We start from the raw sequence: 15,166 nt of genomic DNA, 5'->3' as shown, positions 1-15,166 counted from the left end.
AAAAAATGTGATAGGAAAACCGTAAGAAAAAGTGCGTGGAATAAAACCGTTAAATGAGACGTGCGCAGGCGCGACAGTCGTATGTATACACAAGCGAGTACCTTTCTCTTTCTCCTTCTTTCTTTTCGTTCTCTCATCCCTTCTCTCTCTATTTTGTAATTATTTCTATTTCTATGTAATTTTATGTTGTCAAACAAAAGTAAAGAGACATATTTTGTTATTTTAATTGATAATTTGAATTAACTTTTTTTTTTTATTTTACGTAATTTATTATTTCCCAAAAAAAATCTGAATTTCCTAAGTACTTTCCTGTACTTAAATAAAAACTAATCAGCAAAATTTAAAAGAAAAATCAAGAAAACCTACATAAAATTGAGCACAATTTTTGTTTTTGCAAATTGTGTCGATTCTACATTAGCCGAAGAAACTTCGTTCCTACCTGGTGTCCCACGACACCACTTTTTTTTTATAATAAAGCTACAGAATTATTATATTTGGTCTTTGCAAAGTTTTTTTTTAATTGGTCGCGTAGATGAGCAATCGAGTTCACCTTCCACATCGTATTAAACAGTTACTATAAGCAGTCCACGGACAAAACATCCTGCACGTTACACCCACCTAGTTATAAAATAAATTGGATTTATCTGTGCGAGTTCACAACATGCTCTACCAAACTTCAATGTTATGTCTCACGATGGACGGTATGCAGACTGTGGTCAATATTTTTTGGGTCGTTTCAGGTTGTTGAACAATTAAAAAGTAGGTAATTAAAAATTATTCCGTATAGTTATGGTTGTTATAGCTACCTGCCCATCCTTGTTGGAGTCAGCTCGTTTCCTCAGTCCATCCCATATCTTGATCATGATCTCATGAGTCTCAGTGTTCTTCTGATCTCCGGGCTTCCATCCACGGAGACTGCAAATTTTCTGTAACAAATTTATAATATAAAAATATATTTGCTATTGGCAAACAAGTTCACGACTCACATAAATTTAATGGTTCATGAGCTCTAATAAATTATTAATACCAAGTCGGCCATTTACAAGATATCTTAGCTAACAAAAAAAGCCAAAATTTGAGTAACGAACAATTTACAATCAATATGTAAATTAATCTAAAAGATCACTTATATGCACTTAAACAAATTAATTTGAAACAATAAAAACATGAAAGGAAATTTAATTTGAACTAAAAACAATATGTTCTTAAAATAAGATCTTTCTAGACTAGATTACTGTGACAGCGTCAATTTCAAAGAAACACAAAACAAAGAATTTAATAAAGTTACAACGGTACAATCCAATGGGAATGCCAATAGAACCGCAATAAAATTACATAATAATATACATACGTAATAAAAAATTTACTGGTGGACCTCTCGTGAGTCCGCACGGGTAAGTATCACCACCCCGCCTATTTCTGCCGTGAAGCAGTAATGCGTTTCGGTTTGAAGGGTGGGGTAACCATTGTAACTATACTGAGACCTTAGAACGTATATCTCAAGTTAGGTGGCGCATTTTCATTGTACATGTCTATGGGCTCCAGTAACCACTTAACACCAGGTGGGCTGAGAGCTCATATGCCCATCTAAGCAATAAATAAATAAAAAACATAAAATATGAAGCGGACACAAAAGCATGACAATGTCATGAAATATTCTTGACAATAAGTACACTCCACTATACATTTTTTTTATATGTATTATTGCCGTATAGGCAGACGAGCATACGGCCCACCTGATGGTGAGTGGTTACCATCGCTCATGGACGTCAGCAATGCCAGGGGCAGAGCCAAGCCGCTGCCTACCGTTAAATTTTAAATAGGTAGAGATTTGTTTGTTGTTTTTTTTCCTTCTGATTCCATTGCTAATTTAATATTGCCAAATCTAGTCTTATAACTATAAATAGTATCTTATTCCATCTAATAGATTTGTGTTCTGCTAAGCGTAGTCGTAGCTATAATAAAAACATGTTAGAATTGGAAGTTAAATTTTTTAATATTTTTTCTAGACTGCTTAAGCAGGAGCAGCGAGGAGATTGTTTGTTTAAGTAAGTGAAATATTGGCATTCTTAACATTTATAGCGATCCCTTTTCAGGCCAAAGTTCTTAATTATTAAAAGAAAATAAGCTGTCCAAACTTCACAGAATTAATATGTTTGTAGCAAGTCAGGCTAAATAGAGGCCAGTGATAGAGACACATAACTGAAAGACTTAAAAATTGACGTAATAGCTTAAATATAATTCTTAATATCTTGCGAAAGAAAAAGCGGAAAAGATTTTATACCTCAATCGCCAACTCGAAATCTTTCCTCTCAATGGTTCCGCTCTGGTTGACGTCTGCGAAAAAAGATGGAAAGTAAATTGAAAAATAACTTTTTCAATGAAAATAATAAATTAGATCCAAAACTTTGACAACTCACCGAAGAACACGTTGAACACGTACAGAAGCTTCTTCCTTCTGAATTCGGAGACGGACATTTTCGAATCTGGCAACACAAAAAATACTTTACTTTAATTTGCCACATTATTTTTATTTGGCCCCAAAAAAGACGTGTCTCTTGAACAAAATTTCCGGATTCATTGTATAGCATAAGTGCTTGTTCTTATGCGTTCACTGTTTATTGAAAACTGACATTGAAATTTTGAGCATGTAGTTTCCTTGAAAATGAGAATAGTTTTCTTATAAATTAAAGTCGTCGTGGCCTAAAGGATAACGGTGCATTCGTATGTAGCGAATGCACGATTGACTTCCGCGGTGAAGGAATAACATCGTGTAATGAAAATCAAACCCGTAAAAATTATAATTTGCGTAATTACTGGTGGTAGGACGTCTTGTGCGTCCGCATGGGTAGGTACCACCGCCCTGCCTATTTCTGCCGTGAAGCAGTAATGCGTTTCGGTTTCGGTTTGAAGGGCGGGGCAGCCGTTGTATTGTTAAAAGTGAGACCTTACAACTCATGTCTCAAGGTTGGTGGCTGCATTTACGTTGTAGATGTTTATGGGCTCAGGTAACCACTTAACACCAGGTGGGCTGTGAGATAGTCCACCCATCCAAGCAATAAAAAAATAAATAAGAATAATACCAAGATAATTGTGTAATTTTTAAGTGAGAACTTCTATCACACTTTGGTCACAATTTCCTTGTCTAATTCTGCCTCAAAGCAATCACTGCATCTCATTTAAGGGCTATAATAGACCATTAATCCAATGCAAATAGTTTATCGATTTTAATGTAACCAAAAAGGAAAGTCTCGTTTATTATTTATCGTATAGCCACAAAAAATAAAATTCGTACAACTAACATTAAAATTTATTTGGCTAAATTAATTGTTAAAGTAACAATTCACACATTCAATGAACGGCTGACAAATAGTGTTGGCGTTACAGTTCGATTGGCTGAAATATTTAATTTTTATCGATTGGTGACCTGCCAACAAAAAATTGGATTTAAAAATCGTTCATGGAAATTGGCAACGCAAGCGGCCCAATGCTTCTCAAACTTCTTTGATGAATGTCATAACTTGACAGGACGTACGTAGGACATAACACATCTTGACACGTATTTGATAAGAGCAGATAACTAAATTGGAATCGAGTAACGGTTTCAGTAGCGAGAGAAGGTGCGATCATGATGATGCGGATACATTCAAAATGAACTTTCAGAGCATTCTTCACGGAATCTAACTTAAAAAACACAGAGAGAACCTAAATGTGCCTGTTTTCTGAAATTTCTAAGCGATTCGTGGATCTCTCTGTCGAGGCGTAAATTTTAAAGTCAGCAAAAAAGTCTAGAGTAGTGATCTTCTCTCTTAGATCTTTTTAGTACTATGACACTATATACGATATGGCTATGTGATTGTCTTCAACGAGGCCAAAAGATAAAAGGAGTACCATTTTGAAATTGTAGACGTCTCTGAAGTACCCTTTTTCAAAAACCATGTAAAGTTCAGGTCAAACGAAGAAAACTGTGGTCAATCAATTGCTTGACACCGAACTTTTCGATAGCACTAATTGTTAATTTATTTATTTTATGCAACAATTATTACAGCGACACAAAATATCGGGAAACACATTTAATAAAGTAACCTTTCCCCAAAACTGACACGACATTTTTATTTAAAAAAAAAATGGCGACCGTTTCCGTAACGCCTGGACGCATACGAGTCACGGGCGGAAGCCATAATTTCAAAATTTACATATTTACTTCAGTGAAATCCGTTGAGATTAATTTAGTTGTTTATTTATGCGAAAATATTGGAATAAATTTGCATGTTACAAAAAAAAAAGAACTGGAACAAAAATTTCATTTGTAAAAATAGGAATAAGGCAATGATACTCGTAGAACTAGGAGATAATTATACTTTTTTAAATTAACTAATAAGTATCAAATTTCTTATTACTCCCCATTTTCATACATTGTTAATCAATTTTATAGGTACTAGTGGCCCCGCAGTAGTCGAAATTCGACTATAACTAAATGAAATTATAACTTTAAACATTATTATGGTTCTATTGTCAAACACTATTATAATTCGATAATGTAATCACAGTATTCGCCAAAACTGCACTATAGCTCAATATTATTAAAGACAAACAATATTAATCTATTTTCAATTCGACCACACACTTTAAGCAATAACAAAAGTTTCCCAATTGACAGTAAACAAAGAGTATATGTTTATGTATGTGTTGTGGCAAATACATGGTAGTGTGTGTAATGTTTTATTGATTTAAAGTATCTTTTATGCATTATTTAAAAAAAATTGCATTGTGCACTCCTTCTCTATATTCTCTATAAGTGTGAGAAATTTCATACTCCTTCGTCCGCGCAATTTTCCTAAAAAAGGGTACAAAGTTTTTGCTTCACGTATTAATATACAGATGTTCTAGATTCAGAAAACTTTATTTAATCAGAATTAGTTAAAAATTCTATATAATGATCGTCGAAACAAATACATACCTTTCTATGTAATGAAACGTTTTGAATAAGTAAGTGTATTTGTTATCTCGATAGATTGAAGTACATCCTGCCCGGATCACTACTATTGACCTCCGCTTTATCTTGTTAAGGAAAGGGTCCGCCTTTTCTGGGTAACGGCACCACTTTTCTTTATGGCTTCGAACACCTGACACACGGAAATTTGTCCAAAGCCTACTGTGAATTTATCATGGCTTATTTTGACTAAAGAACAATCTCACTATTTTCGTATGTAGGCACTCAAATAGTTATATTGAGACCCAATTTTATTTTGGTTAGCTAATTTTGAGCTAGTTAAATCTAGATAAAGGCCTTTTATAAGTGTTTAGCTTCAATAATTTGGGCACTATTCATCGCTTATCTAAAGCTTACTATAGAGCTTTGGACACGGACATTTCAACGTAAACGCTGAAACAATTAGTCCTTAGAACCGGAAAGCACAATCATTTCGCGGCCGGAAGGTCCTAGACATTCAAAATGTGCCCATTAGTACGTAAATATAGAAATAAAGGAATTAGTTTGAGAATTATTATCATTATAGATCGTTAGAATCTTTTAAATAATGGCTGGCCGTACGATTATTATGTCATTTTCGTTGGACATCTCTGGTCAGCCGTTTTCTAGCACTTTCCATTGCAGGAAATTTCAAAAAAATTTTCAATTTCAATTAGAAAAAGCAAATTTTCCGAGATCATAATTGCCACATTCTATCATACTTTTTTTTGGGATTCCCTTGTCCGTGATTCGTCAGCGTTGTGACATTATGCGTTTCCATTCTTTAAAATTTATTCACGTTAAGTTTATGTTCATTACAACTCAAAACTGGCTGTTTATAATAAATAAAAACGTCTTAGGTAACATCACTAACTACTACCGGCAATGTAATTAAACTAAAGAAAGGTATGAGTACATTAAGAGCACCTGCCTCGTGTCTAAAGGCATTACTGGGTGACTTATCAAAACTGACTTTAACATAGCGTTAGTTTAACCACTTAATGGCAGTCGTGTGTGTTGGTATAATTGGACGGGCTTATATGCAATGATGTGCCAAGGTTTTGAAATTTCACGGTTCACGATGAAAGGTTGTGCTTTGTGTATGGGAGGATGAGTGAGCTGTTTTTCCAGGTAATTTAACATTTCCTTATTTTTTGGGAATGCTATTTTTATGCATATGGCCATTCGTGTGGTCATAGAGTACATGCTCCTGTAACCACTTACTACTAGGTAAGAGTGGACTCGTGTTCTAATATACAGTAAATCCATCGTCATTTTTGCGTTCATATCGATAAAATTGTACGTTATTATTGGCCTTTTGTGGAAGGTTTCTGGTGTCAGTGGTACGGACTTTTATTTTTACACTAGCCCGATGAGCTAAAAATCCAACAGCTATTAAGGAGTAACTAGTATCCATAGTAGACAGCGTTGTAATGAGAATGCCACCGTCCGAATTAAAACATTAAAATTCTTTATCAAATCCAAAGCTTAGTTGCGTTTTAGCTTTATTGCTTTCGATTTACTTTCTAAGACTTTCTTCGAAGTTTCGAGAATAATAAAAATCTCATTTAGGTATACGTTTCACGAATTCAAATATCAGCACAGCATTTCTATGGAAGGGGTTTACAGACATTAATCCGAACACGTCCCGCGTTATGACTGTTAGTAACTCCTTATCTTTATGTTAAGTGGTGAATAACTCAGAAGCCAAATTCCTGAGACGATAGAGCTCCCTAAATTAATTGTCTTCGTGTTTATGGAATCTTGATTAGAAACGGACCGAAATGCAGAGTTCGATATTTGATTAAAAAAATTATACTCTATTTCAAGAAACACAAGTGTTAGATTAGCAGAAAACACATGAATACCGCTTAACGGCTAGACTCTTAGTTTTTACGGTCTCACAATACTTGTATTTAGTTTCTATGGATTTCTTGAGATGCCCTTTTCTATTTTGTTGCCAAATATATGAATCAACCTACATTCAGCCTGACTAAACTTTTGAAATACATCTCTTAGAAATTGTGTTTGTAAAATTCTTGCCTCAGCTGTCTTGGGGACTGTTAGCCGGAAAAGCCGCAATGCAGCGAAGTTGTTCCACTGAAGATAGCAATAGTGCAAGGACGCGTTAACTCACAACAGCACATTTTTTAAGGCGGAATAGTTTCAAGTAGCTAAATATATTTAGTAGCATTGTTTTTATCATAAAATATTATGATTATCTTATCATTCAAGTTCTACCTTAGCTGTGTCTTTCTTCATCAAAATACGTTTTATTTGTATCCTAAAATGAAACTATTTGAGTTTGATGCAGGATGTGAATGGCCAAACTTTTATTTTCAGACTCAGACATACTACATACATACCTGTAGCCTGTAGACATACTACAGGCTAGTTCGGTTTGGGTTTTAGAAATTGAAAAGCCTTATGTTGGAAAGCCTATTGATCCTATAGATAAAAAGTATCGTGATACCATTGCGTTTAAACAAGCGTAAATATATTTTAATTGGAACGCCCAAGTCAAACTTGCAAATATAATGATTTTGGAAATATAGTGACATTTGTTATAGAACTTTTGTGATTACTTTCGAGTCCCACGAGGTCTTCGAACAATCAGAACCAGCAAAAAAATATCTGTCTGTTTCAATAAAAATCCATAGTATAAAATTTCAATATTTCGTTTTCCCTTCCGTTGAGTTTCCCCTCCGAATGAATCTGCAAGTCGTATTGTTATATAGCTAGACCCATTTTTTACTTCACTGAAAAGGTTTTGTTCCTTCGGTTATCGATGCTCTGAAAATATCTATATTCCACCCTTTGCAGGTGAATATGAAAAGCGTACGAATGAAGCATCAAATATTTAAACAAGAAGTTATACGTTCCTCGTTCGTTTGGCGAAAATTTTCTACGTAATGTATTTGGTGAGGGTTTCGATCTTTTGTTAACTCTTTATACTCTGTGTTTTGTTTCTTGGGGCTCTTTTGATGTACATTAATGAATTTTCGGTGAACATGATTTAAGCTTATTTGAAATTAACTCCACGAAAATATTTTAGTGTAGCTAAATTTATAATTCAGAGGGATTACGAGAATAATCATATAATTGATCAGGATCATAAATTTGTTTAGGAATTGTTGCGATTAGGATTAATGAGAGCTATAAATTTGCATATTGAATTTTTTTTGAAAAAATCTCCGATTTTAGTATTTATAATTTCCTACTAGTTACCGGAGAACGTAAACATCACAAAGTAAATACTGCCCAGTTCGGAACATAAGGGTGGTTTCTCAATCTAATTCCAAGAAAGCCGTTCTCTAAAAATCAATAAGCAAATTTCGCGACAGAAATATCTACCCGTAGAGACATAAAATACGTCCAAACAACAATACTGACGCTAATACATAAGTTTGGCGGGTTTTAGTTTTGTTACACGATGTTATTTCTTACATCGTAGGAATCATTCATGACCTTTTTTCAGGTACGTAAGTTGGTAGCTACGTCTACGGGATATGAAGGTCGGTACAGTTGCATCGCTCGATAAGGGTGTGCTACCGCGAAATTTTGCTTGTATATATACTGCAATAGAAAAATCAGAGACTTTCCCGGGAGTTGCACCGCTCGAACCTTGGACGACCACTTAAGTTCCCTTGAGAACCGTGTACTTTGTCAATATCTTCAAAATCTTAATAATGATAATGTACGTTTGCAGCTGAAAATGCGAATTGTGTATAAAATGAAGTCATAAATTCAAGTCTCTAGGCCTTATAAGCTACTGGTACATCTCTATTTTCTAGTAGACCACTACTTTGTATAAGACAATATTCTCAGCTAATTGGTCTACCCACCTCGTTTAAGTTGTATCTATGGAGCTTCAGAGGACATTTCTACTTGTTACTGTCGTAAATTTGAAATGTATAAAATGTTAAACAATGCACGTATACTTAAAAAATAACATTGCTTACAGTTTAAGATGTGTTTTATTAAATAATGAATTTGTAAGAAACATCGTATCTATTTTTTTTTTAAATCAACTGTACTTGAGAGCAGCACAAAAGATTTGGCTGAATTTTTTTTCTTCGTAATTATTGTCACGATATGGTTTATCTGTAAGATTTTCTTTAAAGGTCTCTTTAAATAAATAAAAAAAACGGTAAAACGCTGTTCCTAATTTACAATTTAAATGTTCTTGATGAATTTCCTAAATAATTGGTTTCTCGGCTATTATTTTCTATACTGATTGAAGTCGACCCTGTAATTTCGAATTGTTATCGAGCTCCATTAAATTTGAACGATGTGAAATTAATTCCTGACGAAAAGCTACGAAGTAAATATACATTTTTAAACAGGCAATTTTATTCTAGAAATTTAAATTTAATTATTTTGAAGGTACGTAGGACTTTACATCAGGTAGGTATTCGATGTAAGGGCTGTCGGGCCTGTTTGCCAGCGCTGGCCATAAAAAAAATTAAGAGAAAAAAGAATTGCTAATTAGAGCCAATTATTTTGTCTCTAATTAGCGAATCTTTTATCATCATGTGCAAATACTTTATAAGATTAAGTATTGGGGCCCATACATATTTCATCTTTAATTTATTAGCTTCAGCTATCAGCTACCAGCTATCATTGATCAGCTTTTCGTCTATTGCTGTAAAGAAACAACTATTGATTCGGTATCACCTCAGTAACTACTTTAAGGTTCAAACACCCGACGACCATAGGGCCCTCTCTTCTTACCTCCGTAAGGAGCGTATAAGTTTCCATACGTATACGCTCCAGGAGGAGCGCGAACTCCGCGTTGTAATACGCGGAATCCCTAAAGAGTTAGATGTAGAGCTCGTAAAAGCCGACCTGTTAGAACAAGGCCTACCAGTGAATTCTGTGCACCGTATGCACACCGGTCGCGGTAGGGAGCCATATAATATGGTTCTAGTCGCTCTCCAGCCTACCCCCGAGGGTAAGAAAATCTTTAACACACAGACCGTCTGTAGGCTCTCTGGTATCGCTGTCGAAGCCCCCCATAAAAAAGGCACTCCTAGCCAGTGCCATAACTGTCAATTGTACGGGCACTCTTCCCGTAACTGTCACGCGCGTCCCCGATGTGTTAAGTGTTTGGGCGATCACGCCACGGCCCTCTGCGCTCGCGACCAAAAAACCGCGACGGAACCGCCTAGCTGCGTCCTGTGTCGAACACAGGGTCACCCCGCGAATTACCGTGGTTGCCCCCGAGCCCCTAAAATAAATCGCCGCGTCGCCCGCCAAAACCGCCTCCGAGCTTCCGGCCCAGACATCAAAGCCTCGGCACCCTCTGCGTCGCAGGCTAAGCCAGCGTTCGTTCCGGCGGCGGTGCCCAGTGTCTCGGCCTGGGCAAATCCGTTGCCGTACACGAACACGGCTACAACTCCCTCCTCCGCGATTCGTCCCGCCCCCGCGACTCGTCCCTCTCCCGCGACTTGCCCTCCGACCGCGTCCGAAAATCTCGCTTTAGCGATCGACTTCTTTCAGTCGATCAACTTTGAGCGCGTTAACGCTTTGGGCGACGCCATTCGCGCTGCCTCCACTGCACAACACTTTATCGCCGTTGTGCAGGAATACGCCGACGTATACGCGTCATTAAATACGTACGTCCTCCCCTCACTCCGCCGGTAATCAATGGCGTATATAAGTAGAATAAAGCCCCTATCCGTAACGATAGGATTTTTTAACGCTTACGGTCTCGCAAATCAACGTGATCAGGTTTCTGACTTTTTGCGTGACCATCAAATTGATATCTTTTTAGTGCAGGAGACCCTACTTAAGCCCGCGCGCCGTGACCCTAAAATCGCGAACTATAACATGGTCAGGAACGACAGGCTCTCTGCCCGTGGTGGTGGTACCGTCATTTACTATAGAAGAGCCCTGCATTGCGTCCCGCTCGATCCTCCCGCGCTCGCTAATATCGAAGCATCAGTGTGCCGAATCTCACTGACGGGACACGCGCCGATCGTTATCGCGTCCGTTTATCTTCCACCGGATAAGATCGTTCTAAGCAGTGATATCGAGGCGCTGCTCGGTATGGGGAGCTCTGTCATTCTGGCGGGCGACCTAAATTGTAAACACATCAGGTGGAACTCACACACCACAACCCCGAATGGCAGGCGGCTTGACGCGCTAGTCGATGATCTCGCCTTCGATATCGTCGCTCCGCTAACCCCGACTCACTACCCGCTAAATATCGCGCATCGCCCGGATATACTCGACATAGCGTTATTAAAAAACGTAACTCTGCGCTTACACTCGATTGAAGTAGTTTCAGAGTTAGATTCAGACCACCGTCCCGTCGTTATGAAGCTCGGTCGCGCTCCCGATTCCGTTCCCGTCACGAGGACTGTGGTGGATTGGCACACGCTGGGCATCAGCCTGGCTGAATCTGATCCACCATCGCTCCCGTTTAACCCGGACTCTACCCCGTCTCCTCAGGATACCGCTGAAGCCATAGACATCTTAACATCACACATCACCTCGACATTAGATAGGTCATCGAAACAAGTTGTAGCGGAGGACTTCCTTCACCGCTTCAAATTGTCCGACGATATTAGGGAACTCCTTAGAGCTAAGAACGCCTCGATACGCGCCTACGACAGGTATCCTACCGCGGAAAATCGTATTCGAATGCGTGCCCTACAACGCGACGTAAAGTCTCGCATCGCCGAAGTCCGAGATGCCAGATGGTCTGATTTCTTAGAAGGACTCGCGCCCTCCCAAAGGTCTTACTACCGCCTAGCTCGTACTCTCAAATCGGATACGGTAGTAACTATGCCCCCCCTCGTAGGCCCCTCAGGCCGACTCGCGGCGTTCGATGATGACGAAAAAGCAGAGCTACTGGCCGATACATTGCAAACCCAGTGCACGCCCAGTACTCAATCCGTGGACCCTGTTCATGTAGAATTAGTAGACAGTGAGGTAGAACGCAGAGCCTCCTTGCCACCCTCGGATGCGTTACCACCCGTCACCCCGATGGAAGTTAAAGACTTGATCAAAGACCTACGTCCTCGCAAGGCTCCCGGTTCCGACGGTATATCTAACCGCGTTATTAAACTTCTACCCGTCCAACTCATCGTGATGTTGGCATCTATTTTCAATGCCGCTATGGCGAACTGTATCTTTCCCGCGGTGTGGAAAGAAGCGGACGTTATCGGCATACATAAACCCGGTAAACCAAAAAATCATCCGACGAGCTACCGCCCGATTAGCCTCCTCATGTCTCTAGGCAAACTGTATGAGCGTCTGCTCTACAAGCGCCTCAGAGATTTCGTCTCATCCAAGGGCATTCTCATCGATGAACAATTCGGATTTCGTACAAATCACTCATGCGTTCAACAGGTGCACCGCCTCACGGAGCACATTCTTGTGGGGCTTAATCGACCAAAACCGTTATACACGGGAGCTCTCTTCTTCGACGTCGCAAAAGCGTTCGACAAAGTCTGGCACAATGGTTTGATTTTCAAACTATTCAACATGGGCGTGCCGGATAGTCTCGTGCTCATCATACGGGACTTCTTGTCGAACCGCTCTTTTCGATATCGAGTCGAGGGAACCCGCTCCTCCCCACGACCTCTCACAGCTGGAGTCCCGCAAGGCTCTGTCCTCTCACCCCTCCTATTTAGCTTATTCGTCAACGATATTCCCCGGTCGCCGCCGACCCATTTAGCTTTATTCGCCGACGACACGACTGTTTACTATTCTAGTAGAAATAAGTCCCTAATCGCGAAGAAGCTTCAGAGCGCAGCCCTAGCCCTAGGACAGTGGTTCCGAAAATGGCGCATAGACATCAACCCAGCGAAAAGTACTGCGGTGCTATTTCAGAGGGGAAACTCCACACGGATTTCCTCCCGGATTAGGAGGAGGAATCTCACACCCCCGATTACTCTCTTTAGACAACCCATACCCTGGGCCAGGAAGGTCAAGTACCTGGGCGTTACCCTGGATGCATCGATGACATTCCGCCCGCATATAAAATCAGTCCGTGACCGTGCCGCATTTATTCTCGGTAGACTCTACCCCATGATCTGTAAGCGGAGTAAAATGTCCCTTCGGAACAAGGTGACACTTTACAAAACTTGCATAAGGCCCGTCATGACTTACGCGAGTGTGGTGTTCGCTCACGCGGCCCGCACACACATAGACACCCTCCAATCCCTACAATCCCGCTTTTGCAGGTTAGCTGTCGGGGCTCCGTGGTTCGTGAGGAACGTTGACCTACACGACGACCTGGGTCTCGAATCAATTCGGAAATACATGAAGTCAGCGTCGGAACGATACTTCGATAAGGCTATGCGTCATGATAATCGCCTTATCGTTGCCGCCGCTGACTACTCCCCGAATCCTGATCATGCAGGAGCCAGTCACCGTCGACGCCCTAGACACGTCCTTACGGATCCATCAGATCCAATAACCTTTGCATTAGATGCCTTCAGCTCTAATACTAGGGGCAGGCTTAGGGACCCCGGTAACCGTACTCGTCGAACTCGACAAAGAGGTCGACGTGCAACCTAACCCATGCATCAGCCCGCTGAGTTTCTCGCCGGATCTTCTCAGCGGGTCGCGATTCCGATCCGGTAGTAGATTCATTCGCGAAACAATTGCTCTTGAGTTGTTAGGTCTCCTTCGGAGGCGCTCGGGCAGTTGTTAGCAAATCCCACCCCTCTTGGCTGAGTCTTTGCTCGCCCACCTGTCCTGGTGAAACTGGAAAGGCCTTCGGGCCACCAGTAAACTTTCAAACATAAAAAAAAAAAAAAAAAGTAACTACTTAATCTTTATGATCATGAGTTTTTCAATCCACCTACAGTGCAATAATAAAACTGAAAGAGACATCATGAATGGTTTCATAATAATATCATAGTCTATTATTTTGTACGACGTATTAATGGATTTCTTATTAGTCAATTTTTTCAAAGTAAGCCAAAATACAGGTGATTTATTATCAATTTAATAAAATTAAATAAATAAATAAAAAGCCTTTTATTTCGTACAAGTGACATAAAAAGTGACAGAAGCAAAAAATTAATCCATCCAAATTCATCTCTGGTCCTGAAGACGTGCAACATGTCCAGCCCATTGCCATTTTAAAGTTAAGGCTTGAACATAATAAAACTAACTATTGCAAATTAGCTGATTAAATCATTATCATCGTTATCTCATACATATTCAGACATAGACATAAGGCTCACCGGATTTACGCTACTGAGTCCAGTTTTTAACTTTCCTCATCTATAACCCTACAAGTCGTTTTTCTTATATCATAAATCTTGCAAGTACTAAAGTAGTTCACTGAAAATTCGGGTATCAATTTGAATAACAACCTTACATTTTCATTGCTTTTGAATGACTACACAGTACTACACAGTACACTCTTTGTATACGAGCTTCAAATATCAACCGAAAACTAAGGTGTCAGCGCCACGTTTGAAACACTTACGGACAAGAAGTACTCCATAAAATATGACCCGGAGTTTGACAAATCTGAGAGTTGCCTGCTGTCATAAGTTAGTCCCAAGGGAAGCTGCGTAGAGAAAACCTGTACATTTAGAGTGCCTTTGACGACTTCGTTTGGGTTTTCTTCCAAAATAATACTTAATTATGATTCCATTTTACTTCTTGCTTGTCAATTGTTTTTAACTGTATTACGTTGCAGGTATTAAATAACAAAAAAAACGTTTTTTTATAGTTTAAAAAGCAGCTCCAATGTACCCAGTGGGACAGTTGTTATATAATCGAGATTTGGACCTCATGTCTTAAACTGGACGGCAGCAATGACGTAGTGAGCTCCAAAATCACCGTTCTATACAAAAAATATACAGCTTTGGGCTCCCACTTTTAGCTATACTAGTATGCAACAGCAATAATAACTTAAGTCGGTAATTGCGTCCGTTGACGATTAAGTGATTTATATTTGATTGTCCAATTAAACCATTTTTACCATTACCATTAAACCATTTATTTTGCCTTGATTTTGTGGAAAAATTGCTTTTTTACGGACGGACAAACATTTCTTTTGTTCACGAGTGCCTTTCCAGCTTGGAGATTTAAATTGTCCAATTATATTTAAGGCCCCGTTCGCTTGTTTCCGCTTCGCATTGATAATAGTCGTCGTTCTGTGTTTGTATATTTTAACAGTCAGTTAACAGGAGCCCGTTCAAGGTTTTTCTGTGTGTATTT

General features: G+C 39.1%; 1 protein-coding gene across 1 annotated transcript in view; it reads right to left on the bottom strand.

Annotated features, from left to right (window-relative positions):
• The window catches only part of LOC101735481 (calexcitin-1), a 42,976-nt gene that overhangs the window by 3,959 nt on the left and 23,851 nt on the right, over positions 1–15,166 (bottom strand). Inside the window, exons 3-5 of the mRNA XM_038011787.2 lie at positions 2,421–2,486; positions 2,285–2,337; positions 807–926 (exon numbers count right to left, since the gene is read on the bottom strand). Of these exons, the coding sequence (XP_037867715.1) occupies positions 807–926; positions 2,285–2,337; positions 2,421–2,478 (231 nt within the window). The 5' untranslated portion in view covers positions 2,479–2,486. The remainder of the gene's footprint in view (positions 1–806; positions 927–2,284; positions 2,338–2,420; positions 2,487–15,166) is intronic.

The sequence above is a fragment of the Bombyx mori genome, chromosome 6 (assembly GCF_030269925.1).
Source record: "Bombyx mori chromosome 6, ASM3026992v2".
Classification (NCBI taxonomy): Eukaryota; Metazoa; Arthropoda; class Insecta; order Lepidoptera; family Bombycidae; genus Bombyx; species Bombyx mori.
Note: the sequence above shows the minus strand (reverse complement) of the source record. Positions and strands in the feature narration are given on the sequence as shown.